The sequence below is a fragment of the Taudactylus pleione genome, unplaced genomic scaffold, assembly GCF_031769625.1.
Source record: "Taudactylus pleione unplaced genomic scaffold, aTauple2 ptg000634l, whole genome shotgun sequence".
NCBI lineage: Eukaryota > Metazoa > Chordata > Amphibia > Anura > Myobatrachidae > Taudactylus > Taudactylus pleione.
This window is the reverse complement of record NW_028285036.1, coordinates 1,018,167-1,045,378: the sequence shown is the minus strand read 5'-3', so window position 1 is coordinate 1,045,378 and position 27,212 is coordinate 1,018,167. Positions and strand designations below refer to the sequence as shown.

Genomic DNA, 27,212 nt, shown 5'->3' with positions numbered 1-27,212 from the left:
AAGCAAAGAGATAAGTTGCATTCTCTGATCGACACAGGTGCCAGTTGTCAGTAGATTTACTGGCAGCTATGTGATGAAAAAAGAAAAAAAAAAAAGTACAGGCCGGTACATTTTTTGGAACATTCGTATTTTCCTGAATCTGGTAGTCGTGCTGTGCATTGCTCCTAGTATATAAGGCCCCTCATTCAGAGGCGCTTGCAAGAAGCGATCGCTCTCTCTGAATGAGGGTGGCCGCTTCCTTTTTTTAGTGCGGCCTCTTGGTTACCACCCACAGCTTAGCGACCGACCAACCAAGTTGATGGTCGCGATGATGAACACCATCACGACCATCGGGGCTTGCGACCAGACCCTAAGGTTGGGTCTCGGCAACCGCAAGCCCCAGGGAGCTTCCTGCTCTGATCGAGCAGGAAGCTCCCCACTGACATCACTGATGATGTCAGTGCGGCCACCCACAAAACGGCAGGCGTTCCTTAAGGAGCGCCTCAGTTTGTGAAGCCACCCCGCCTACAAAACGGGGCGAGCTGTCGATCAACATCGACAGCCTCCCCTTTTGTAGAGAGCTCCGGAGCAAGAGAGTTTCTCTCTCGCTCCGGGGCTTGCGCACGTGCAGTGCGGGCCGCTGCGCATGCGCAGGGCTAACCATCGACCCGGTTGCGAGCGCATCGGCGCTTGCGACCGGGTCTGAATGAGACCCTAAGTCTTCTTTAGTAGATGGCGCTTCTAAGCTTGATACACTAAGTGAAGTAAAATGGGCGCAGTAGCGCACACAGAAAAATGCGTGTATTCATCCACGCCCGATTTGCTGCTAGTCATCGTCACCAGCGCCAACTTCCACCTGCCCTATACCATGCCTCCACACAGGCGGACTTTGACTTACGCCGAGCTCTGCATAGAACGTACCACGTGAGGACGCCCCGTTACAAGTTTACAACCCAGTTCCACCTCTTCGGACTCAAGTGTTTACGCAATCGAAATACGTATCGGTCTGCATCGCACCCCATTTTACCGAGCATACGCAGTACGAATGTATGCAAGATGCGCTCCGCAAACGGTCGTTCCTTCAACTCTGAATCGGTCACTTCTGCGTCCAGTCGTGGGCGAATGTTAATCTGAAATGCTAATTTTTGTTCTATTATTTTTGGAAAATCGTCAGGAAAATAAATTTTTCCATTGCTGTGATCCTGAAAATCACCCGGGATCCATGAACGGTTCTGCTGCATCCCAGCTCCAGCTCGGCAGCCTCACAGCTCTGCGCAGATCTGGCTGCTGGGACGTGAGGCAATTACAGGAGCAGCTCCAGCTGAAACAGGGACCTATTAAACTGACTACAAGGAGTATACATCAAACCAGGGTGATGGGGAGAGATATTGGAAAAGGAAAGGGGAGGAGAGGGAGAGGGGGGGGTTCACTGTGGCTGGGAACTGAGAGGTTGTAAAGGAGGAGACACAGAGAGGGGAATCACTGCAGAGTAGGAGGAGGGGGCTTATTAGAGGAATCCCCAGAATACTAGAGAGGGAGAGCGAGAGACAGAGAGACCATTGCATGGAAAAGAGAGTGAGGAGAACAGATTGTGACAGAAGGAAGAGAACACCAGGACAAGGGGGACAGCTGAGTTGAGGAGTAATAGCAGGTGCCACAGAGGGTCCTGCACGCTTCCCCAGGACCTGAACTGCGCCATGAGCTGTCCAAGCCCCCCCGGGGGGCTCGGAGAAGATGCAAAGCTTAGGGGGTCCCCACGAAAGGAGCCGGGCTTGAGGAGCTCGGCAATGCTGCACCAGCAGAGGCGTCTGAAGCAAGCCACTCAGTTTGTGCACAAAGACTCCGCAGATCTGCTGCCCCTGGACCAGCTCCGGCGTCTGGGCACTTCTAAAGACCTGGTGAGCAGAGGTGATGAGGAGGGCACCGGAGGAGCGGGTGGGTGGGTGGCTATGGGGGGGTAAATCTTGCGAGCAGGTCCCTCTTACCTCTGTGTCTGTCTGTTATTACCCAGTTCTGTTCTATAAATGTTGCTTCCAATTGTAAAGCGCAACGGCATATGCTGCGCTATATAGGAAAGTGTTAATAAATAATAAGTAAGAGGGGATGAGGCACCTCAGATGTTACTTCATAAAATGTGAGACCCTAAGTGGGAAATATATAGGACAGATTGCTTCAGTGCGTACCCATGGGTGTATAGGAAAAGGGGGATTAATAGCTGATTGGGGAGGGGGGAGGGCAACAGTAACCCAAATATATGCAGAGAGATAGGGGAGTTATCAGCAGTGGTGGTGAGGGGGGAGTCACAATGCAGCCACAATATACAGAGATAGGGAGGGGGCTATTTTCTGGTGGGGGTCACAGTGCACCCACAGATATACAGGGTGTAAGGGGATGTATCACTGGGGGGGTCACAGTGCACCCACAGATATACAGGGGGTGAGGGGATGTATCACTGGTGGGGGTCACAGTGCACCCACAGATATACAGGCGGTGAGGGGATGTATCACTGGTGGGGGTCACAGAGCACCCACAGATATACAGGGGGTGACGGGCTGTATCACTGGCGGGGGTGACAGTGCACCCACAGATATACAGGGGGAGAGGGGCTGTATCACTGGCGGGGGTCACAGTCCACCCACAGATATACAGGGTGTGAGGGGCTGTATCACTGGTGGGGGGGTCACAGTGCACCCACAGATATACAGGGGGTGAGGGGATGTATCACTGGTGGGGGGGTCACAGTGCACCCACAGATATACAGGGGGTGAGGGGATGCATCACTGGTGGGGGTCACAGTGGTCCCACAGATATACAGGGGGTGAGAGGCTTTACACTGGTGGGGGTCACAGTGCACCCACAGATATACAGGGGGGAGAGGGGCTGTATCACTGGCGGGGGTCACAGTGCACCCACAGATATACAGGGGGTGAGGGGCTGTACCACTGGTGGGGGTCACAGTGCACCCACAGATATACAGGGGGTGAGGGGATGTATCACTGGTGGGGGTCACAGTGCACCCACAGATATACAGGGGGTGAGGGGATGTATCACTGGCGGGGTCACAGTGCACCCACAGATATACAGGGGGTGAGGGGGGATGTAACACTGGCGGGGGTCACAGTGCACCCACAGATATACAGGGGGTGAGGGGGATGTAACACTGGCGGGGGGTCACAGTGCACCCACAGATATACAGGGGGTGAGGGGATGTATCACTGGGGGGGATCACAGTGCACCCACAGATATACAAGGGGTGAGGGGATGTATCACTGGTGGGGGTCACAGTGCACAAAGAGATATACAGGGGGTGAGGGGATGTATCACTGGGGGGGTCACAATGCCCCCACAGATATACAGGGGGTGAGGGGGATGTATCACTGGCGGGGGTCACAATGCCCCCACAGATATACAGGGGGTGAGGGGGGATGTATCACTGGCGGGGGTCACAGTGCACCCACAGATATACAGGGGGTGAGGGTATGTATCACTGGGGGGGTCACAATGCCCCCACAGATATACAGGGGGTGAGGGGGATGTATCACTGGGGGGGGTCACAGTGCACCCACAGATATACAGGGGGTGAGGGGATGTATCACTGGTGGAGGGGTCACAGTGCACCCACAGATATACAGGGGGTGAGGGGATGTATCACTGGCGGGGGTCACAGTGCACCCACAGATATACAGGGGGTGAGGGGATGTATCACTGGCAGGGGTCACAGTGCACCCACAGATATACAGGGGGGTGAGGGGGATGTATCACTGGCGGGGGTCACAGTGCACCCACAGATATACAGGTGGTGAGGGGATGTATCACTGGCGGGGGTCACAGTGCACCCACAGATATACAGGGGGTGAGGGGGATGTATCACTGGGGGGGTTACAGTGCACCCACAGATATACAGGGGGTGAGGGGGATGTATCACTGGCGGGGGTGACAGTGCACCCACAGATATACAGGGGGTGAGGGGATGTATCACTGGCGGGGGTCACAGTGCACCCACAGATATACAGGGGGTGAGGGGGATGTATCACTGGGGGGGTTACAGTGCACCCACAGATATACAGGGGGTGAGGGGGATGTATCACTGGGGGGGGTTACAGTGCACCCACAGATATACAGGGGGGTGAGGGGATGTATCACTGGCGGGGGGGGGTCACAGTGCACCCACAGATATACAGGGGGTGAGGGGGATGTATCACTGGCGGGGGTCACAGTGCACCCACAGATATACAGGGGGTGAGGGGATGTATCACTGGCGGGGGGGTCACAGTGCACTCACAGATATACAGGGGTGAGTGGGATGTATCACTGGCGGGGGTCACAGTGCCCCCACAGATATACAGGGAGTGAGGGGATGTATCACTGGGGGGGGGTCACAGTGCACCCACAGATATACAGGAGGTGAGGGGATGTATCACTGGCGGGGGTTACAGTTCACCCACAGATATACAGGGGGTGAGGGGATGTATCACTGGGGGGGTCACAGTGCCCCCACAGATATACAGGGAGTGAGGGGATGTATCACTGGGGGGGGTCACAGTGCACCCACAGATATACAGGAGGTGAGGGGATGTATCACTGGCGGGGGTTACAGTTCACCCACAGATATACAGGGGGTGAGGGGATGTATCACTGGGGGGGGGTCACTGTGCACCCACAGATATACAGAAGGTGAGGGGATGTATCACCGGCGGGGGTCACAGTGCACCCACAGATATACAGGGGGTGAGGGGATGTATCACTGGGGGGGGGGGTCACAGTGCACCCACAGATATACAGGGGGTGAGGGGGATGTATCACTGGCGGGGGTCACAGTGCACCCACAGATATACAGGGGGTGAGGGGATGTATCACTGGTGGGGGGGTCACAGTGCACCCACAGATATACAGGAGGTGAGGGGATGTATCACTAGCGGGGGTCACAGTGCACCTATAGATATACAGGGGGTGAGGGGATGTATCACTGGTGGGGGGTCACAGTGCACCCACAGATATACAGGGGGTGAGGGGATGTATCACTGGGGGAGGGTCACAGTGCACCCACAGATATACAGGGGGTGAGGGGATGTATCACTGGCGGGGGGGTCACAGTGCACCCAGAGATATACAGGGGGTGAGGGGGATGTATCACTGGCGGGGGTCACAGTGCAACCACAGATATACAGGGGGTGAGGGGATGTATCACTGGCGGGGGTCACAGTGCACCCACAGATATACAGGGGGTGAGGGGATGTATCACTGGTGGGGGTCACAGTGCACCCACAGATATACAGGGGGTGAGGGGATGTATCACTGGTGGGGGTCACAGTGCACCCACAGATATACAGGGGGTGAGGGGATGTATCACTGGTGGGGGTCACAGTGCACCCACAGATATACAGGGGGTGAGGGGATGTATCACTGGTGGGGGTCACAGTGCACCCACAGATATACAGGGGGTGAGGGGATGTATCACTGGCGGGGGTCACAGTGCACCCACAGATATACAGGGTGTGAGGGGATGTATCACTGGCGGGGGTCACAGTGCACCCACAGATATACAGGGGGTGAGGGGATGTATCACTGGCGGGGGTCACAGTGCACCCACAGATATACAGGGGGTGAGGGGATGTATCACTGGCGGGGGTCACAGTGCACCCACAGATATACAGGGGGTGAGGGGATGTATCACTGGCGGGGGTCACAGTGCACCCACAGATATACAGGGGGTGAGTGGATGTATCACTGGCGGGGTCACAGTGCACCCACAGATATACATGGGGGTGGGGGGATGTATCACTGGTGGGGGTCACAGTTCACCCACAGATATACAAGGGGTGAGGGGATGTATCACTGGTGGGGGGTCACAGTGCACCCACAGATATACAGGGGGTGAGGGGATGTATCACTGGGGGAGGGTCACAGTGCACCCACAGATATACAGGGGGTGAGGGGATGTATCACTGGCGGGGGGGTCACAGTGCACCCAGAGATATACAGGGGGTGAGGGGGATGTATCACTGGCGGGGGTCACAGTGCAACCACAGATATACAGGGGGTGAGGGGATGTATCACTGGCGGGGGTCACAGTGCACCCACAGATATACAGGGGGGTGAGGGGATGTATCACTGGTGGGGGTCACAGTGCACCCACAGATATACAGGGGGTGAGGGGATGTATCACTGGTGGGGGTCACAGTGCACCCACAGATATACAGGGGGTGAGGGGATGTATCACTGGTGGGGGTCACAGTGCACCCACAGATATACAGGGGGTGAGGGGATGTATCACTGGTGGGGGTCACAGTGCACCCACAGATATACAGGGGGTGAGGGGATGTATCACTGGCGGGGGTCACAGTGCACCCACAGATATACAGGGGGTGAGGGGATGTATCACTGGCGGGGGTCACAGTGCACCCACAGATATACAGGGGGTGAGGGGATGTATCACTGGCGGGGGTCACAGTGCACCCACAGATATACAGGGGGTGAGGGGATGTATCACTGGCGGGGGTCACAGTGCACCCACAGATATACAGGGGGTGAGGGGATGTATCACTGGCGGGGGTCACAGTGCACCCACAGATATACAGGGGGTGAGTAGATGTATCACTGGCGGGGTCACAGTGCACCCACAGATATACATGGGGGTGGGGGGATGTATCACTGGTGGGGGTCACAGTTCACCCACAGATATACAAGGGGTGAGGGGATGTATCACTGGCGGGGGTCACAGTGCACCCACAGATATACAGGGGGTGAGGGGATGTATCACTGGCGGGGGTCACAGTGCACCCACAGATATACAGGGGGTGAGGGGATGTATCACTGGCGGGGGTCACAGTGCACCCACAGATATACAGGGGGTGAGGGGATGTATCACTGGCGGGGGTCACAGTGCACCCACAGATATACAGGGGGTGAGGGGATGTATCACTGGCGGGGGTCACAGTGCACCCACAGATATACAGGGGGTGAGGGGATGTATCACTGGGGGGGTCACAGTGCACCCACAGATATACAGGGGGTGAGGGGATGTATCACTGGGGGGGGGGTCACAGTGCACCCACAGACATACATGGGGGGAGGGGATGTATCACTGGCGGGGGTCACAGTGCACCCACAGATATACAGGGGGTGAGGGGATGTATCACTGGGGGGGTAACAGTGCACCCACAGATATACAGGGGGTGAGGGGATGTATCACTGGCGGGGGTCACAGTGCACCCACAGATATACAGGGGGTGAGGGGATGTATCACTGGGGGGGGTCACAGTGTACCCACAGATATACAGGGGGTGGGGGGATGTATCAATGGGGGGGTCACAGTGCACCCACAGAAATACAGGGGGTGAGGGGATGTATCACTGGGGGGGGTCACAGTGTACCCACAGATATACAGGGGGTGAGGGGATGTATCACTGGCGGGGGTCACAGTGCAGCCACAGATATACAGGGGTGAGGGGATGTATCACTGGCGGGGGTCACAGTTCACCCACAGATATACAGGGGGTGAGGGGATGTATCACATGCGGGGATCACAGTGCACCCACAGATATACAGGGGGTGAGGGGATGTATCACATGCGGGGGTCACAGTGCACCCACAGATATACAGGGGGTGAGGGGATGTATCACTGGGGGGGTCACAGTGCACCCACAGATATACAGGGGGTGAGGGGATGTATCACATGCGGGGGTCACAGTGCACCCACAGATATACAGGGGGTGAGGGGATGTATCACTGGGGGGGTCACAGTGCACCCACAGATAGACAGGGGGTGAGGGGATGTATCACTGGCGGGGGTCACAGTGCAGCCACAGATATACAGGGGGTGAGAGGATGTATCACTGGCGGGGGTCACAGTGCACCCACAGATATACAGGGGGTGAGGGGGATGTATCACTGGCGGGGGTCACAGTGCACCCACAGATATACAGGGGGTGAGGGGGATGTATCACTGGCGGGGGTCACAGTGCACCCACAGATATACATGGGGTGAGGGGATGTATCACTGGCGGGGGTCACAGTGCACCCACAGATATACAGGGGGTGAGGGGGATGTATCACTGTGGGGGTTACAGTGCACCCACAGATATACAGGGGGTGAGGGGATGTATCACTGGCGGGGGTCACAGTGCACCCACAGATATACAGGGGGTGAGGGGATGTATCACTGGGGGGGGTCACAGTGCACCCACAGATATACAGGGGGTGGGGGGATGTATCACTGGCGGGGGTCACAGTGCACCCACAGATATACAGGGGGTGAGGGGATGTATCACTGGCAGGGGTCACAGTGCCCCCACAGATATACAGGGGGTGAGGGGGATGTATCACTGGCGGGGGTCACAGTGCACCCACAGATATACAGGGGGTGAGGGGGATGTATCACTGGCGGGGGTCACAGTGCACCCACAGATATACAGGGGGTGAGGGGATGTATCACTGGGGGGGGTCACAGTGCACCCACAGATATACAGGAGGTGAGGGGGATGTATCACTGGCGGGGGTCACAGTGCACCCACAGATATACAGGGGGTGAGGGGGATGTATCACTGGGGGGGTCACAGTGCACCCACAGATATACAGGGGGTGAGGGGGATGTATCACTGATGGGGGTCACAGTGCACCCACAGATATACAGGGGGTGAGGGGGATGTATCACTGGGGGGGTCACAGTGCACCCACAGATATACAGGGGGTGAGGGGATGTATCTCTGGTGGGGGGGTCACAGTGCACCCACAGATATACAGGGGGTGAGGGGATGTATCACTGGTGGGCGGGGGTCACAGTGCACCCACAGATATACAGGAGGTGAGGGGATGTATCACTGGCGGGGGTCACAGTGCACCCACAGATATACAGGAGGTGAGGGGATGTATCACTGGCGGGCGTCACAGTGCACCTATAGATATACAGGGGGTGAGGGGATGTATCACTGGGGGAGGGTCACAGTGCACCCACAGATATACAGGGGGTGAGGGGATGTATCACTGGTGGGGGGTCACAGTGCAGCCACAGATATACAGGGGGTGAGGGGATGTATCACTGGCGGGGGGTCACAGTGCAGCCACAGATATACAGGGGGTGAGGGGATGTATCACTGATGGGGGTCACAGTGCAGCCACAGATATACAGGGGGTGAGGGGGATGTATCACTGGGGGGGTCACAGTGCACCCACAGATATACAGGGGGTGAGGGGATGTATCTCTGGTGCGGGGGTCACAGTGCACCCACAGATATACAGGGGGTGAGGGGATGTATCACTGGTGGGGGTCACAGTGCACCCACAGATATACAGGGGGTGAGGGGATGTATCACTGGCGGGGGTCACAATGTACCCACAGATATACAGGGGGGTGAGGGGATGAATCACTGGCGGGGGTCACAGTGCACCCACAGATATACAGGGGGTGAGGAGATGTATCACTGGCGGGGGTCACAGTGCACCCACAGATATACAGGGGGTGAGGGGATGTATCACTGGCGGGGGTCACAGTGCACCCACAGATATACAGGGGGTGAGGGGATGTATCACTGGCGGGGGTCACAGTGTACCCACAGATATACAGGGGGTGAGGGGATGTATCACTGGCGGGGGTCACAGTGCACCCACAGATATACAGGGGGTGAGGGGATGTATCACTGGTGGGGGTCACAGTGCACCCACAGATATACAGGGGGTGAGGGGGATGTATCACTGGTGGGGGTCACAGTGCACCCACAGATATACAGAGGGGGGGAGGGGATGTATCATTGGCAGGGGTCACAGTGCACCCACAGATATACAGGGGGTGAGGGGATGTATCACTGGCGGGGGTCACAGTGCACCCACAGATATACAGGGGGTGAGGGGATGTATCACTGGGGGGGGGGTCACAGTGCACCCACAGATATACAGGGGGTGAGGGGATGTATCACTGGGAGGGGGTCACAGTGCACCCACAGATATACAGGGGGTGAGGGGATGTATCACTGGGGGGGTCACAGTGCACCCACAGATATACAGGGGGTGGGGGGATGTATCAATGGGGGGTCACAGTGCACCCACAGATATACAGGGGGTGAGGGGATGTATCACTGGGGGGGTCACAGTGTACCCACAGATATACAGGGGTGAGGGGATGTATCACTGGCGGGGGTCACAGTGCACCCACAGATATACAGGGGGTGAGGGGATGTATCACTGGCGGGGGTCACAGTGCGCCCACAGATATACAGGGGGTGAGGGGATGTATCACTGGCGGGGGTCACAGTGCAGCCACAGATATTCAGGGGGTGAGGGGATGTATCACTGGCGGGGGTCACAGTGCACCCACAGATATACAGGGGGTGAGGGGATGTATCACTGGCGGGGGTCACAGTGCACCCACAGATATACAGGGGGTGAGGGGATGTATCACTGGTGGGGGTCACAGTGCAGCCACAGATATACAGGGGGTGAGGGGGATGTATCACTGGCAGTGGTCACAGTGCAGCCACAGATATACAGGGGGTGAGGGGGATGTATCACTGGCGGGGGTCACAGTGCAGACACAGATATACAGGGGGTGAGGGGATGTATCACTGGCGGGGGTCACAGTGCACCTACAGATATACAGGGGGTGAGGGGGATGTATCACTGGCGGGGGTCACAGTGCACCCACAGATATACAGGGGGTGAGGGGATGTATCACTGGCGGGGGTCACAGTGCACCCACAGATATACAGGGGGTGAGGGGGATGTAACACTGGCGGGGGTCACAGTGCTGCCACAGATATACAGGGGGTGAGGGGATGTATCACTGGCGGGGGTCACAGTGCACCCACAGATATACAGGGGGTGAGGGGATGTATCACTGGCGGGGGTCACAGTGCACCCACAGATATACAGGGGGTGAGGGGATGTATCACTGGCGGGGGTCACAGTGCACCCACAGATATACAGGGGGTGAGGGGATGTATCACTGGGGGGGGGTCACAGTGCACCCACAGATATACAGGGGGTGAGGGGATGTATCACTGGTGGGGGGTCACAGTGCAGCCACAGATATACAGGGGGTGAGGGGATGTATCACTGGTGGGGGGTCACAGTGCACTCACAGACATACAGGGGGTGAGGGGGATGTATCACTGGTGGGGGGGTCACAGTGCACCCACAGATATACAGGGGGTGAGGGGGATGTATCACTGGCGGGGGTCACAGTGCACCCACAGATATACAGGGGGTGAGGGGATGTATCACTGGCGGGGGTCACAGTGCACCCACAGATATACAGGGGGTGAGGGGATGTATCACTGGCGGAGGTCACAGTGCACCCACAGATATACAGGGGGTGAGGGGATGTATCACTGGCGGGGGTCACAGTGCACCCACAGATATACAGGGGGTGAGGGGATGTATCACTGGCGGGGGTCACAGTGCACCCACAGATATACAGGGGGTGAGGAGATGTATCACTGGCGGGGGTCACAGTGCACCCACAGATATACAGGGGGTGAGGGGATGTATCACTGGCGGGGGTCACAGTGCACCCACAGATATACAGGGGGTGAGGGGATGTATCACTGGCGGGGGTCACAGTTCACCCACAGATATACAGGGGGTGAGGGGATGTATCACTGGCGGGGGTCACAGTGTACCCACAGATATACAGGGGGTGAGGGGATGTATCACTGGCGGGGGTCACAGTGCACCCACAGATATACAGGGGGTGAGGGGATGTATCACTGGTGGGGGTCACAGTGCACCCACAGATATACAGGGGGTGAGGGGGATGTATCACTGGCGGGGGTCACAGTGCACCCACAGATATACAGGGGGTGAGGGGATGTATCATTGGCGGGGGTCACAGTGCACCCACAGATATACAGGGGGTGAGGGGATGTATCACTGGCGGGGGTCACAGTGCACCCACAGATATACAGGGGGTGAGGGGATGTATCACTGGGGGGGGGTCACAGTGCACCCACAGATATACAGGGGGTGAGGGGATGTATCCCTGGGGGGGTCACAGTGTACCCACAGACATACATGGGGTGAGGGGATGTATCACTGGCGGGGGTCACAGTGCACCCACAGATATACATGGGGTGGGGGGATGTATCAATGGGGGGTCACAGTGCACCCACAGATATACAGGGGGTGAGGGGATGTATCAATGGGGGGGTCACAGTGCACCCACAGATATACAGGGGGTGAGGGGATGTATCACTGGCGGGGGTCACAGTGTACCCACAGATATACAGGGGGTGAGGGGATGTATCACTGGCGGGGGTCACAGTGCACCCACAGATATACAGGGGGTGAGGGGATGTATCACTGGCGGGGGTCACAGTGCACCCACAGATATACAGGGGGTGAGGGGGATGTATCACTGGCGGGGGTCACAGTGCACCCACAGATATACAGGGGGTGAGGGGATGTATCACTGGGGGGAGTCACAGTGCACCCACAGATATACAGGAGGTGAGGGGGATGTATCACTGGCGGGGGTCACAGTGCACCCACAGATATACAGGGGGTGAGGGGGATGTATCACTGGGGGGGTCACAGTGCACCCACAGATATACAGGGGGTGAGGGGGATGTATCACTGATGGGGGTCACAGTGCACCCACAGATATACAGGGGGTGAGGGGGATGTATCACTGGGGGGGTCACAGTGCACCCACAGATATACAGGGGGTGAGGGGATGTATCTCTGGTGGGGGGGTCACAGTGCACCCACAGATATACAGGGGGTGAGGGGATGTATCACTGGTGGGCGGGGGTCACAGTGCACCCACAGATATACAGGAGGTGAGGGGATGTATCACTGGCGGGGGTCACAGTGCACCCACAGATATACAGGAGGTGAGGGGATGTATCACTGGCGGGCGTCACAGTGCACCTATAGATATACAGGGGGTGAGGGGATGTATCACTGGGGGAGGGTCACAGTGCACCCACAGATATACAGGGGGTGAGGGGATGTATCACTGGTGGGGGGTCACAGTGCAGCCACAGATATACAGGGGGTGAGGGGATGTATCACTGGCGGGGGGTCACAGTGCAGCCACAGATATACAGGGGGTGAGGGGATGTATCACTGATGGGGGTCACAGTGCAGCCACAGATATACAGGGGGTGAGGGGGATGTATCACTGGGGGGGTCACAGTGCACCCACAGATATACAGGGGGTGAGGGGATGTATCTCTGGTGCGGGGGTCACAGTGCACCCACAGATATACAGGGGGTGAGGGGATGTATCACTGGTGGGGGTCACAGTGCACCCACAGATATACAGGGGGTGAGGGGATGTATCACTGGCGGGGGTCACAATGTACCCACAGATATACAGGGGGTGAGGGGATGAATCACTGGCGGGGGTCACAGTGCACCCACAGATATACAGGGGGTGAGGAGATGTATCACTGGCGGGGGTCACAGTGCACCCACAGATATACAGGGGGTGAGGGGATGTATCACTGGCGGGGGTCACAGTGCACCCACAGATATACAGGGGGTGAGGGGATGTATCACTGGCGGGGGTCACAGTGTACCCACAGATATACAGGGGGTGAGGGGATGTATCACTGGTGGGGGTCACAGTGCACCCACAGATATACAGGGGGTGAGGGGATGTATCACTGGCGGGGGTCACAGTGCACCCACAGATATACAGGGGGTGAGGGGATGTATCACTGGGGGGGGTCACAGTGCACCCACAGATATACAGGGGGTGAGGGGATGTATCACTGGGGGGGGGTCACAGTGCACCCACAGATATACAGGGGGTGAGGGGATGTATCACTGGGGGGGTCACAGTGCACCCACAGATATACAGGGGGTGGGGGGATGTATCAATGGGGGGTCACAGTGCACCCACAGATATACAGGGGGTGAGGGGATGTATCACTGGGGGGGTCACAGTGTACCCACAGATATACAGGGGTGAGGGGATGTATCACTGGCGGGGGTCACAGTGCACCCACAGATATACAGGGGGTGAGGGGATGTATCACTGGCGGGGGTCACAGTGCGCCCACAGATATACAGGGGGTGAGGGGATGTATCACTGGCGGGGGTCACAGTGCAGCCACAGATATTCAGGGGGTGAGGGGATGTATCACTGGCGGGGGTCACAGTGCACCCACAGATATACAGGGGGTGAGGGGATGTATCACTGGCGGGGGTCACAGTGCACCCACAGATATACAGGGGGGTGAGGGGATGTATCACTGGTGGGGGTCACAGTGCAGCCACAGATATACAGGGGGTGAGGGGGATGTATCACTGGCAGTGGTCACAGTGCAGCCACAGATATACAGGGGGTGAGGGGGATGTATCACTGGCGGGGGTCACAGTGCAGCCACAGATATACAGGGGGTGAGGGGATGTATCACTGGCGGGGGTCACAGTGCACCTACAGATATACAGGGGGTGAGGGGGATGTATCACTGGCGGGGGTCACAGTGCACCCACAGATATACAGGGGGTGAGGGGATGTATCACTGGCGGGGGTCACAGTGCACCCACAGATATACAGGGGGTGAGGGGGATGTAACACTGGCGGGGGTCACAGTGCTGCCACAGATATACAGGGGGTGAGGGGATGTATCACTGGCGGGGGTCACAGTGCACCCACAGATATACAGGGGGTGAGGGGATGTATCACTGGCGGGGGTCACAGTGCACCCACAGATATACAGGGGGTGAGGGGATGTATCACTGGCGGGGGTCACAGTGCACCCACAGATATACAGGGGGTGAGGGGATGTATCACTGGGGGGGGGTCACAGTGCACCCACAGATATACAGGGGGTGAGGGGATGTATCACTGGTGGGGGGTCACAGTGCAGCCACAGATATACAGGGGGTGAGGGGATGTATCACTGGTGGGGGGTCACAGTGCACTCACAGACATACAGGGGGTGAGGGGGATGTATCACTGGTGGGGGGGTCACAGTGCACCCACAGATATACAGGGGGTGAGGGGGATGTATCACTGGCGGGGGTCACAGTGCACCCACAGATATACAGGGGGTGAGGGGATGTATCACTGGCGGGGGTCACAGTGCACCCACAGATATACAGGGGGTGAGGGGATGTATCACTGGCGGGGGTCACAGTGCACCCACAGATATACAGGGGGTGAGGGGATGTATCACTGGCGGGGGTCACAGTGCACCCACAGATATACAGGGGGTGAGGGGATGTATCACTGGCGGGGGTCACAGTGCACCCACAGATATACAGGGGGTGAGGAGATGTATCACTGGCGGGGGTCACAGTGCACCCACAGATATACAGGGGGTGAGGGGATGTATCACTGGCGGGGGTCACAGTGCACCCACAGATATACAGGGGGTGAGGGGATGTATCACTGGCGGGGGTCACAGTTCACCCACAGATATACAGGGGGTGAGGGGATGTATCACTGGCGGGGGTCACAGTGTACCCACAGATATACAGGGGGTGAGGGGATGTATCACTGGCGGGGGTCACAGTGCACCCACAGATATACAGGGGGTGAGGGGATGTATCACTGGTGGGGGTCACAGTGCACCCACAGATATACAGGGGGTGAGGGGGATGTATCACTGGCGGGGGTCACAGTGCACCCACAGATATACAGGGGGTGAGGGGATGTATCATTGGCGGGGGTCACAGTGCACCCACAGATATACAGGGGGTGAGGGGATGTATCACTGGCGGGGGTCACAGTGCACCCACAGATATACAGGGGGTGAGGGGATGTATCACTGGGGGGGGGTCACAGTGCACCCACAGATATACAGGGGGTGAGGGGATGTATCCCTGGGGGGGTCACAGTGTACCCACAGACATACATGGGGTGAGGGGATGTATCACTGGCGGGGGTCACAGTGCACCCACAGATATACATGGGGTGGGGGGATGTATCAATGGGGGGTCACAGTGCACCCACAGATATACAGGGGGTGAGGGGATGTATCAATGGGGGGTCACAGTGCACCCACAGATATACAGGGGGTGAGGGGATGTATCACTGGGGGGGGTCACAGTGCACCCACAGATATACAGGGGGTGAGGGGATGTATCACTGGCGGGGGTCACAGTGCACCCACAGATATACAGGGGGTGAGGGGATGTATCACTGGGGGGGGTCACAGTGCACCCACAGATATACAGGGGGTGAGGGGATGTATCACTGGGGGGAGTCACAGTGCACCCACAGATATACAGGGGGTGAGGGGATGTATCACTGGCGGGGGTCACAGTGCACCCACAGATATACAGGGGGTGAGGGGATGTATCACTGGCGGGGGTCACAGTGCACCCACAGATATACAGGGGGTGAGGGGATGTATCACTGGTGGGGGTCACAGTGCACCCACAGATATACAGGGGGTGAGGGGGATGTATCACTGGCAGTGGTCACAGTGCAGCCACAGATATACAGGGGGTGAGGGGGATGTATCACTGGCGGGGGTCACAGTGCAGCCACAGATATACAGGGGGTGAGGGGGATGTATCACTGGCGGGGGTCACAGTGCAGCCACAGATATACAGGGGGTGAGGGGATGTATCACTGGCGGGGGTCACAGTGCACCCACAGATATACAGGGAGTGAGGGGGATGTATCACTGGCGGGGGTCACAGTGCACCCACAGATATACAGGGGGTGAGGGGATGTATCACTGGCGGGGGTCACAGTGCACCCACAGATATACAGGGGGTGAGGGGATGTATCACTGGCGGGGGTCACAGTGCACCCACAGATATACAGGGGGTGAGGGGGATGTAACACTGGCGGGGGTCACAGTGCTGCCACAGATATACAGGGGGTGAGGGGATGTATCACTGGCGGGGGTCACAGTGCACCCACAGATATACAGGGGGTGAGGGGATGTATCACTGGCGGGGGTCACAGTGCACCCACAGATATACAGGGGGTGAGGGGATGTATCACTGGCGGGGGTCACAGTGCACCCACAGATATACAGGGGGTGAGGGGATGTATCACTGGGGGGGGGGGTCACAGTGCACCCACAGATATACAGGGGGTGAGGGGATGTATCACTGGGGGGGGGGGTCACAGTGCACCCACAGATATACAGGGGGTGAGGGGATGTATCACTGGGGGGGGTCACAGTGCACCCACAGATATACAGGGGGTGAGGAGATGTATCACTGGTGGGGGTCACAGTGCACCCACAGATATACAGGGGGTGAGGGGGATGTATCACTGGCAGTGGTCACAGTGCAGCCACAGATATACAGGGGGTGAGGGGGATGTATCACTGGCGGGGGTCACAGTGCAGCCACAGATATACAGGGGGTGAGGGGATGTATCACTGGCGGGGGTCACAGTGCACCCACAGATATACAGGGAGTGAGGGGGATGTATCACTGGCAGTGGTCACAGTGCAGCCACAGATATACAGGGGGTGAGGGGGATGTATCACTGGCGGGGGTCACAGTGCACCCACAGATATACAGGGGGGTGAGGGGATGTATCACTGGGGGGGTCACAGTGCACCCACAGATATACATGGGGTGAGGGGATGTATCACTGGCGGGGGTCACAGTGCACCCACAGATATACAGGGGGTGAGGGGGATGTAACACTGGCGGGGGTCACAGTGCTGCCACAGATATACAGGGGGTGAGGGGATGTATCACTTGGGGGGTCACAGTGCACCCACAGATATACAGGGGGTGAGGGGATGTATCACTGGCGGGGGTCACAGTGCACCCACAGATCTACAGGGGGTGAGGGGATGTATCACTGGCGGGGGTCACAGTGCACCCACAGATATACAGGGGGTGAGGGGATGTATCACTGGGGGGGTCACAGTGCACCCACAGATATACAGGGGGTGAGGGGATGTATCACTGGGGGGGGTCACAGTGCACCCACAGATATACAGGGGGTGAGGGGATGTATCACTGGCGGGGGTCACAGTGCACCCACAGATATACAGGGGGTGAGGGGATGTATCACTGGGGGGGTCACAGTGCACCCACAGATATACAGGGGGTGAGGGGATGTATCACTGGGGGGGGCACAGTGTACCCTCAGATATACAGGGGTGAGGGGATGTATCACTGGCGGGGGTCACAGTGCACCCACAGATATACAGGGGGTGAGGGGATGTATCACTGGTGGGGGTCACAGTGCAGCCACAGATATACAGGGGGTGAGGGGATGTATCACTGGGGGGGTCACAGTGCACCCACAGATATACAGGGGGTGAGGGGATGTATCACTGGCAGGGGTCACAGTGCACCCACAGATATACAGTGGGTGAGGGGGATGTATCACTGGCGGGGGTCACAGTGCACCCACAGATATACAGGGGGTGAGGGGATGTATCACTGGGGGGGTCACAGTGCACCCACAGATATACAGGGGGTGAGGGGATGTATCACTGGCAGGGGTCACAGTGCACCCACAGATATACAGTGGGTGAGGGGGATGTATCACTGGCGGGGGTCACAGTGCACCCACAGATATACAGGGGGTGAGGGGGATGTATCACTGGGGGGGTCACAGTGCATCCACAGATATACGGGGGGTGAGGGGATGTATCACTGGTGGGGTCAGAGGACCTCATTCAGAGCAGCTCGTAAGCGGCCGCTCGTTCGTTATGAGCAATGTTCGCTCATCTGCGCATGCGTACGGATTTTAATACGCATGCGCGAACCAGTCAGTGCGGCCGAAAATCGTTTGTTCGCTATATAGCGAATGCCTGCTAATATGAGTGACAGAGGGTGGGTGGTAACAGGGGAAGATGCTTGAAAACGGGGAGTGGAATTAAGAACGGGCGTTTTATGGGTGTGCATAATTAATACAGCAGCGTCATTGACCACATTACTGGGTTATTTTATAGTCAGAACTGCTCGCAAAATAGCGGTAGGAAAAACCAACCACAAGAATAGCGAGCAGTTCATACGCTGTTCGATGTACTCGATTAATCTATTAAATAGCGGACATAACGTATGATGCGAGCGGCCAGGGGGCGTTCTTATCAAAATTACGACTGCAAGTTTTGTTCGCTCGTTCTGACTTAGAGGTGTGAATAGACCGCAAAGAGCAAACGGTTCATTTGAATAGCCAGCCCTTTTTCCAGAACGAAACGACCGCAAATAGCGTCCGGCTCTGAATCAGACCCACAGTGCAGCCACAGATATACAGGGGATGAGGGGGATGTATCACTGGCGGGGGTCACAGTGCACCCACAGATATACAGAGGGTTAGAGGATGGATCAGTATGTGTATGTGTGTGTTTGTGTGTGTGTGTAGGGGGGGTCTCACAGTGCAGCCACAGACATACAGGGGGTAGGGTGGGACCATTCTGCCGGTGGTAGTGCCGGGGGTCAGGAGATGGATGAATGGGTAAAGCAGCTGGTGGACAGGTGATGAGGAGGTGATGCAGGTTGTGCAGAGTCACTGATGATTTGTTTTGTGGATGCAGCAACCTCACAGCGTGATCCAGAGACGTCTCCTGGGGGGGAGCCCTATCAAGGAAACAAGCAGCTTAGCCCCACCGATCCACCTGTGTGATCAGGGGACAGAGCCTGGAAAGGAAGGGGTCAGAGCAGCCAGGAGGTGTGAGGCCGACACAGATCCAGACCAGCAGCCGCCCTCAGGCCCATCTGAGGAGACAGCTGCAGGCTGGAGAGGACACCACCTGCTTATCCCCTGTCAGGTGAGACACACAACGCTATATGCCTAATCCACAGGTGCCCAACATGTCCCCAGCTAGCACCGAGCTACACAAAGTAACCCGCTTTATCTATTCAGCACAGGAGTCATCATTCAGTTACTGTCAGCATCCGCCAGATAATCAGCTACACACAGTCACCGTACGCTGCTAATTAATGCAGGGATAATTCCGTCATGTAATAGGAAAAACCAGGCTCCAAGGCTTTGCTGATGTTTTATTGATGCAGAAACCGCAGGGCTGTGTTTCCTGGAGTCATTGAGATAATTGATTGGTGTCAAAAAGTTCTTCTTAAATAGTCTATGGCAGCATCAGCGGTGTCGCTGGGCCTACCCCAATTCCAGCTAACTGTACTATGTACAATATATCAGATACTTATATAGCGCACACATATATAGTATATACTGCAGCACTTTACAGAGAATATTCAGTAACATCAGTCCCTGCCCCAGGGGAGCTGACAATCTATATTCCCTACCACATGTACATAGACGCTAGCGTTCATTTTAGTCAGGAGCCAACTGACCTACCAGTATATTTTTGGATTGTTTGTGGCACATTACAAATCACCAGTTCTCAGCAATAAATTGAACAATCTGCTTTGCGGGTACATAAACAGTTTCTTATCTCCTCAATGTTACGTCACTTACCCCCAGGTGCGTACTCGGGACGTCACTGCCAAATTGTGCATTGAGCGACAAGAGAACCTCATCTCCAAAACATGTGTGAAAAGATTGGGGTAAGTGGAGGCGCTATAAACTGACTGCAGTTACTGCTAAGGCACCAATGTTTCTGCATGTACTAGGGATGGTCATCGACGATTAATAATCATCGATGGTTTATGGCCGATGTGGAATGTCCCCCGGTTCTTATTGGCCCGTGGGCCAGTCAGTGATAGAACAGGGATGACCATCGGTTGGTGAAGCCATCGATGGTCATCCATTGCATAGTTGGTTACCATCGATGGCCACTTACTATTTTGCCATCGATGGTAACTATACCGATGGCCATCCCTAGTATGTACAGCGTGGTAAGTGGCTCTAATAATCCTGCCTTAGTATAGTCACTACTCCCGTAGCTCTACAGGACACCTACTTGTCATAAGTGGTAATACGTCTTTATAATAGAATAAGAGTATATATTTCTAGTTGGGCAAAGGTTCGTCTCTATCTGCCTTGCACACCTATACTTTTTTTTTTTGAGACGCCCATTGAAATAGTAGTGTCCAACTGGAAATGCTGGTGGAAAGAGTATAAACCTCACATGAAAGTCTGGTCTACATAATGTTGTTTTTTTTTATTTATTCTGCCCTAAACCTAACCCTAACGTTAACCCTCATGGAATTGTCGACATTATGACAATTCCAACATTTCCAATGTCAATATTCTGTCAACATAGACATTTGTGCAGGTGTCGACATCAGTGACATTATCAATGTCGACCTTCTGTTGTCTACATTAAAAAAGTCGACAAATGGCGGCATAGTAACTGCATACCCTCCTGAAATCATATAAAACTTAGGCAAGAAGAAGGATTTGCAGTTCTTCGCTGAACAGGGCACGCCCATGAAAATGTTCTCTCTCTCCAACCGCTGAACGTATAAAAAAAATATATATATATCTCGTCCTGCAAATCCAACTGAAGTCTATGCATGTTGGAGGACTAGGGGAAGATGTATCAAGGCTGAGAGAGAGATATATTACCAACCAATCAGCTTCTGTCATGTTACAGACTGTGTTTCAAAAATGACAGGAGCTGTTTGGTTAGTACTTTGGGGGAGATTTATCAAAGCTTGGAGAGAGAAAAACTGGAGATAGAAACAGTACCAACCAATCAGCTTCTGTCATTGTACAGGCTGTGTTTGAAAAATGACAGGAGCTGGTTGGTTGGTACTTTATCTCTCTCCAAGCTTTGATAAATCTCCCCCCTAGTCACATATTCATTCCATGAATGATTTTATTGGATGTTACATATATTTAGATCATTTTCATTTGCAGGCTGGAAGTCACGAACGGTTCTCCGGAGCGGCTGACCGTGGACGTTGGGCTGGGGTGCGAGAGTCTGACCATCAAAGCGGTGATCGTGGGTAAGACGGGACACTGGACAGAATGTTTCCTACCACCCAGGATATAGAGCGTAACATAAGGGAAGATTACATTGTTATTGGCACCATATAAGAGGACTCACAGCAGGGCCTGGCTACAGTTAGAGCTGATGACTATTATATTGTGTAGTTGTTCCCCATAAGTAACATCCCCCAGGGTGATGTCGCATGACTCAAATATATAATAATAATAATATATATATAATCATATGGCTAGCAGATAGTAATCTTCTGGTAATATATACTAAGGCAGACATAATAAGGCAAGGAAGGGTGGAACGGGTCAGTATACTATAAACTAATACGTGCATAAGATGTATATGGCATAAAAACTTGTACGAAGTAACACAAAATAGCTACATAGAACATAACACAACATGTCTAATTGTGTAAGGCAGATAGGGGGAGATGTATCAATCCTTGGAGAGAGATACAGTAGAGAAGTTGCCAAAAGCAGCCAATCAGCATAGACTGTTAGATAATGGACAGTTAGCAGCTGATTGGTCGCCACTTTACCTCTCTCCTCTTCCTAGTAGAGATTTACCATACACAAACGTCACCTGTCTTCAGTGACAAAATGGCCGCCAATGTTACAATGTACAGGTAATCATTGGATTTAGGCGTGTCCTTAGTCTAAATCCTCAGTACATAGACTGCTGTGTGTATGGTGTCAGTGACTCTGGTCTAATCCCACCAGGTGACAACAGTGCTGAACTCTGCATTGGCTTGGACACACTAGTATCACTGAAGGTAAGTTCCCTGTGCATTCTCCATTACCGTCTGTTGGGGGCGATGATATGCACGGGGGGGGGGGGGGGGGGCGCATCATTAAACCTGCTGCAGCAACCAATCACATTCTAGCTATCATTTTGTGGAATGCGCTGGATAAATGATAGCTAGATTCTGATTGGTTGCTATGGGACACGCCTCCACTTGCCCTCTCTAGAAGGTGTGATAAGTCTCCCCCTATGCTTTGCTTTCTCCCTCAGAGTTGCATTGACCTGGAGCACGGTGTCCTGAAAACTCCGTCACAAGAGATCCCATTTCTGACCTCGTTAAGCAACCACCCAATGGCATCGGAGACTGAAGCTGACATCAATTCCAGCGAGCAGTGAGGCGCCACCTACCGGTCAAGAGGCAATACTACAAACCCAAAGCACAAGTACCATGCTTAATACACCTACTTCATGGACGCATTCAGCATCACCACTGGCTACAGAAAGCGCGTGTGCGGAGAGCAAAGACTGGGGCGGAAATACATTGGCATGGCACCAAGACACAATGTTGCTTTTTGTTCACTGCGAGAAATGTACCATGGAACAGACATAAGTGACCCATCCATATCGCTCTTTATAAAGAAAGTAATTTTTCACGTACAATGGCAATATGTGTTTAATGTGGGCGCGACTGCTCAGTACAGAAGGGCAGAGGGCGCGACTGCTCAGTACAGAGGGGCAGACGGTGCGACTGCTCAGTACAGAGGGGCAGAGGGTGCGACTGCTCAGTACAGAGGGGCAGAGGGTGCGACTGCACAGTACAGAGGGGCAGAGGGTGCGACTGCTCAGTACAGAGGGGCAGAGGGTGCGACTGCTCAGTACAGAGGGACAGAGGGTGCGACTGCTCAGTACAGATGGGCAGAGGGTGCGACTGCTCAGTACAGAGGGGCAGAGGGTGTGCTCAGTACAGAGGGGCACAGGGTGCGACTGCTCAGTACAGAGGATGTGACTGCTCAGTACAGAGGGGCAGAGGGTGCGATTGATCAGTACAGAGGGGCAGAGGGTAGGACTGCTCAGTACAGAGGGGCAGAGGGTGCGACTGCTCAGTACAGAGGGGCAGAGGGTGCGACTGCTCAGTACAGAGGTGCAGAGGGTGCGACTGCTCAGTACAGAGGTGCAGAGGGTGCGACTGCTCAGTACAGATGGGCAGAGGGTGCGACTGCTCAGTACAGATGGGCAGAGAGTGCGACTGCTCAGTGCAGAGGGTGCGACTGCTCAGTACAGTGGGTGCAGAGGGTGCGACTGCTCAGTACAGAGGGGCAGAGGGTGCGACTGCTCAGTACAGAGGGGCAGAGGGTGCGACTGCTCACTACAGAGGGGCACAGGGTGTGACTGCTCAGTACAGAGGATGCGACTGCTCAGTACAGAGGGTGCGACTGCTCAGTACAGAGGGTGCGACTGCTCAGTACAGAGGGTGCGACTGCTCAGTACAGAGGGGCAGAGGGTGCGACTGCTCAGTACAGAGGGGCAGAGGGTGCGACTGCTCAGTACAGAGGGGCAGAGGGTGCGACTGCTCAGTACAGAGGGGCAGAGGGTGCGACTGCTCAGTACAGAGGGGCAGAGGGTGCGACTGCTCAGTACAGAGGGGCAGAGGGTGCGACTGCTCAGTACAGAGGGGCAGAGGGTGCGACTGCTCAGTACAGAGGGGCAGAGGGTGCGACTGCTCAGTACAGAGGGGCAGAGGGTGCGACTGCTCAGTACAGAGGGGCAGAGGGTGCGACTGCTCAGTACAGAGGGGCAGAGGGTGCGACTGCTCAGTACAGAGGGGCAGAGGGTGCGACAGCTCAGTACAGAGGGGCAGAGGGTGCGACTGCTCAGTACAGAGGGGCAGAGGGTGCGACTGCGCAGTACAGAGGGGCAGAGGGTGCGACTGCGCAGTACAGAGGGGCAGAGGGTGTGCTCAGTACAGAGGAGCACAGGGTGCGACTGCTCAGTACAGAGGATGCAACTGCTCAGTACAGAGGGGCAGAGGGTGCGACTGCTCAGTACAGAGGGGCAGAGGGTGCGACTGCTCAGTACAGAGGGGCAGAGGGTGCGACTGCTCAGTACAGAGGGGCAGAGGGTGTGACTGCTCAGTACAGAGGGGCAGAGGGTGTGACTGCTCAGTACAGAGGGGCAGAGAGTGTTCTCAGTACAGAGGTGCAGAGGGTGCGACTGCTCAGTACAGAGGGGCAGAGGGTGTGCGATTGCTCAGTACAGAGGGGCACAGGGTGCGACTGCTCAGTACAGAGGGGCAGAGGGTGCGACTGCTCAGTACAGAGGGGCAGAGGGTGCGACTGCTCAGTACAGAGGGGCAGAGGGTGCGACTGCTCACTACAGAGGGGCAGAGGGTGCGACTGCCCACTACAGAGGGGCAGAAGGTGCGACTGCTCAGTACAGGGCGGCAGAGGGTGCGACTGCTCACTACAGAGGGGCACAGGGTGCGACTGCTCACTACAGAGGGGCAGAGGGTGCAACTGCTCACTACAGAGGGGCAGAGGGTGCGACTGCTCACTACAGAGGGGCAGAGGGTGCGACTGCTCACTACAGAGGGGCAGAGTGTGCGACTGCTCAGTACAGAGGGGCACAGGGTGCGACTGCTCAGTAGAGAGAGGCAGAGGGTGCGACTGCTCAGTACAGAGGGGCAGAGGGTGCGACTGCTCAGTACAGAGGGGCAGACGGTGCGACTGCTCAGTACAGAGGGGCAGAGGGTGCGACTGCTCAGTACAGAGGGGCAGAGGGTGCGACTGCTCACTACAGAGGGGCACAGGGTGCGACTGCTCACTACAGAGGGGCAGAGGGTGCGACTGCTCAGTACAGAGGGGCAGAGGGTGCGACTGCTCAGTACAGAGGGGCACAGGGTGCGACTGCTCAGTACAGAGGGGCAGAGGGTGTGACTGCTCAGTACAGAGGGGCAGAGGGTGTGACTGCTCAGTACAGAGGGGCAGAGAGTGTTCTCAGTACAGAGGTGCAGAGGGTGCGACTGCTCAGTACAGAGGGGCAGAGGGTGCGACTGCTCAGTACAGAGGGGCAGAGGGTGCAACTGCTCAGTACAGAGGGGCAGAGGGTGCGACTGCTCACTACAGAGGGGCAGAGGGTACGACTGCTCACTACAGAGGGGCAGAGGGTGCGACTGCTCACTACAGAGGGGCAGAGGGTGCGACTGCTCAGTACAGAGGATGTGACTGCTCAGTACAGAGGGGCAGAGGGTGCGACTGCTCAGTACAGAGGGGCAGAGGGTTCGACTGCTCAGTACAGAGGATGTGACTGCTCAGTACAGAGGGGCAGAGGGTGCGACTGCTCAGTACAGAGGGGCAGAGGGTTCGACTGCTCAGCACAGAGGGGCAGAGGGTGCGACTGCTCAGCACAGAGGGGCAGAGGGTGCGACTGCCCACTACAGAGGGGCACAGGGTGCGACTGCTCACTACAGAGGGGCACAGGGTGCGACTGCTCACTACAGAGGGGCACAGGGTGCGACTGCTCACTACAGAGGGGCACAGGGTGCGACTGCTCACTACAGAGGGGCACAGGGTGCGACTGCTCACTACAAAGGGGCACAGGGTGCGACAGCTCACTACAGAGGGGCACAGGGTGCGACTGCTCAGTACAGAGGGGCACAGGGTGCGACTGCTCAGTACAGAGGGGCAGAGGGTTCGACTGCTCAGTAAAGAGGGCCAGAGGGTTCGACTGCTCAGTACAGAGGGCCAGAGGGTGCGACTGCTCAGTACAGAGGGGCAGAGGGTGCGACTGCTCAGCACAGAGGGGCAGAGGGTGCGACTGCTCACTACAGAGGGGCAGAGGGTGCGACTGCTCACTACAGAGGGGCAGAGGGTGCGACTGCTCAGTACAGAGGGGCAGAGGGTGCGACTGCTCAGTGCAGAGGGGCAGAGGGTGCGACTGCTCAGTGCAGAGGGGCAGAGGGTGCGACTGCTCAGTATAGAGGCGCAGAGGGTGCGGCTGCTCAGCACAGAGGGACAGAGAGTGTTCTCAGTACAGAGGTGCAGAGGGTGTGACTGCTCAGTTCAGTGGTGCAGAGTTTGCGACTGCTCAGTAGAGAGTCTGCGACTGCTCAGTACAGAGGGCAGAGAGTGCGACTGCTCAGTACAGAAGGCCAGAGGGTGCGACTGCTCAGTACAGAGGGGCAGAGGGTGCGACTGCTCAGTACAGAGGGGCAGAGGGTGTGACGGCTCAGTACAGAGGCGCAGAGGGTGTGACTACTCAGTATAGAGGCGCAGAGGGTGCGACTGCTCAGTACAGAGGGGCAGAGGGTGTGACTGCTCAGTACAGAGGGGCAGAGGGTGTGACTGCTCAGTACAGAGGTGCAGAGTTTGCGACTGCTCAGTACAGAGTGTGCGACTGCTCAGTACAGAGGGCAGAGGGTGCGACTGCTCAGTACAGAGGGGCAGAGGGTGCGACTGCTCAGTACAGAGGGGCAGAGGATGCGACTGCTCAGTACAGAGGGGCACAGGGTGCGACTGCTCACTACAGAGGGGCACAGGGTGCGACGGCTCACTACAGAGGGGCAGAGGGTGTGACTGTGCAGTACAGAGGTGCAGAGGGTGTGACTGCTCAGTACAGAGGATGTGACTGTTCAGTTCAGAGGTGCAGAGGGTGTGACTGCGCAGTACAGAGGTGCAGAGAGTGTGACTGCGCAGTGCAGAGGATGTGACTGCTCAGTACAGAGGTGCAGAGGGTGTGACTGCGCAGTAC

General features: G+C 56.2%; 1 protein-coding gene across 1 annotated transcript; it reads left to right on the top strand.

The window, feature by feature from the left end:
• The first annotated feature begins 1,450 nt into the window (after positions 1 to 1,450).
• NRIP2 (nuclear receptor interacting protein 2) lies at positions 1,451 to 23,114 on the top strand. The gene is made up of 6 exons (XM_088454864.1): positions 1,451 to 1,877; positions 19,395 to 19,628; positions 20,300 to 20,382; positions 21,641 to 21,729; positions 22,445 to 22,497; positions 22,737 to 23,114. The coding sequence occupies exons 1-6, from the start codon at positions 1,677 to 1,679 to the stop codon at positions 22,860 to 22,862; spliced, it is 786 nt and encodes a 261-aa protein (XP_088310990.1). The 5' UTR covers positions 1,451 to 1,676; the 3' UTR covers positions 22,863 to 23,114.
• Positions 23,115 to 27,212: the final 4,098 nt, after the last annotated feature.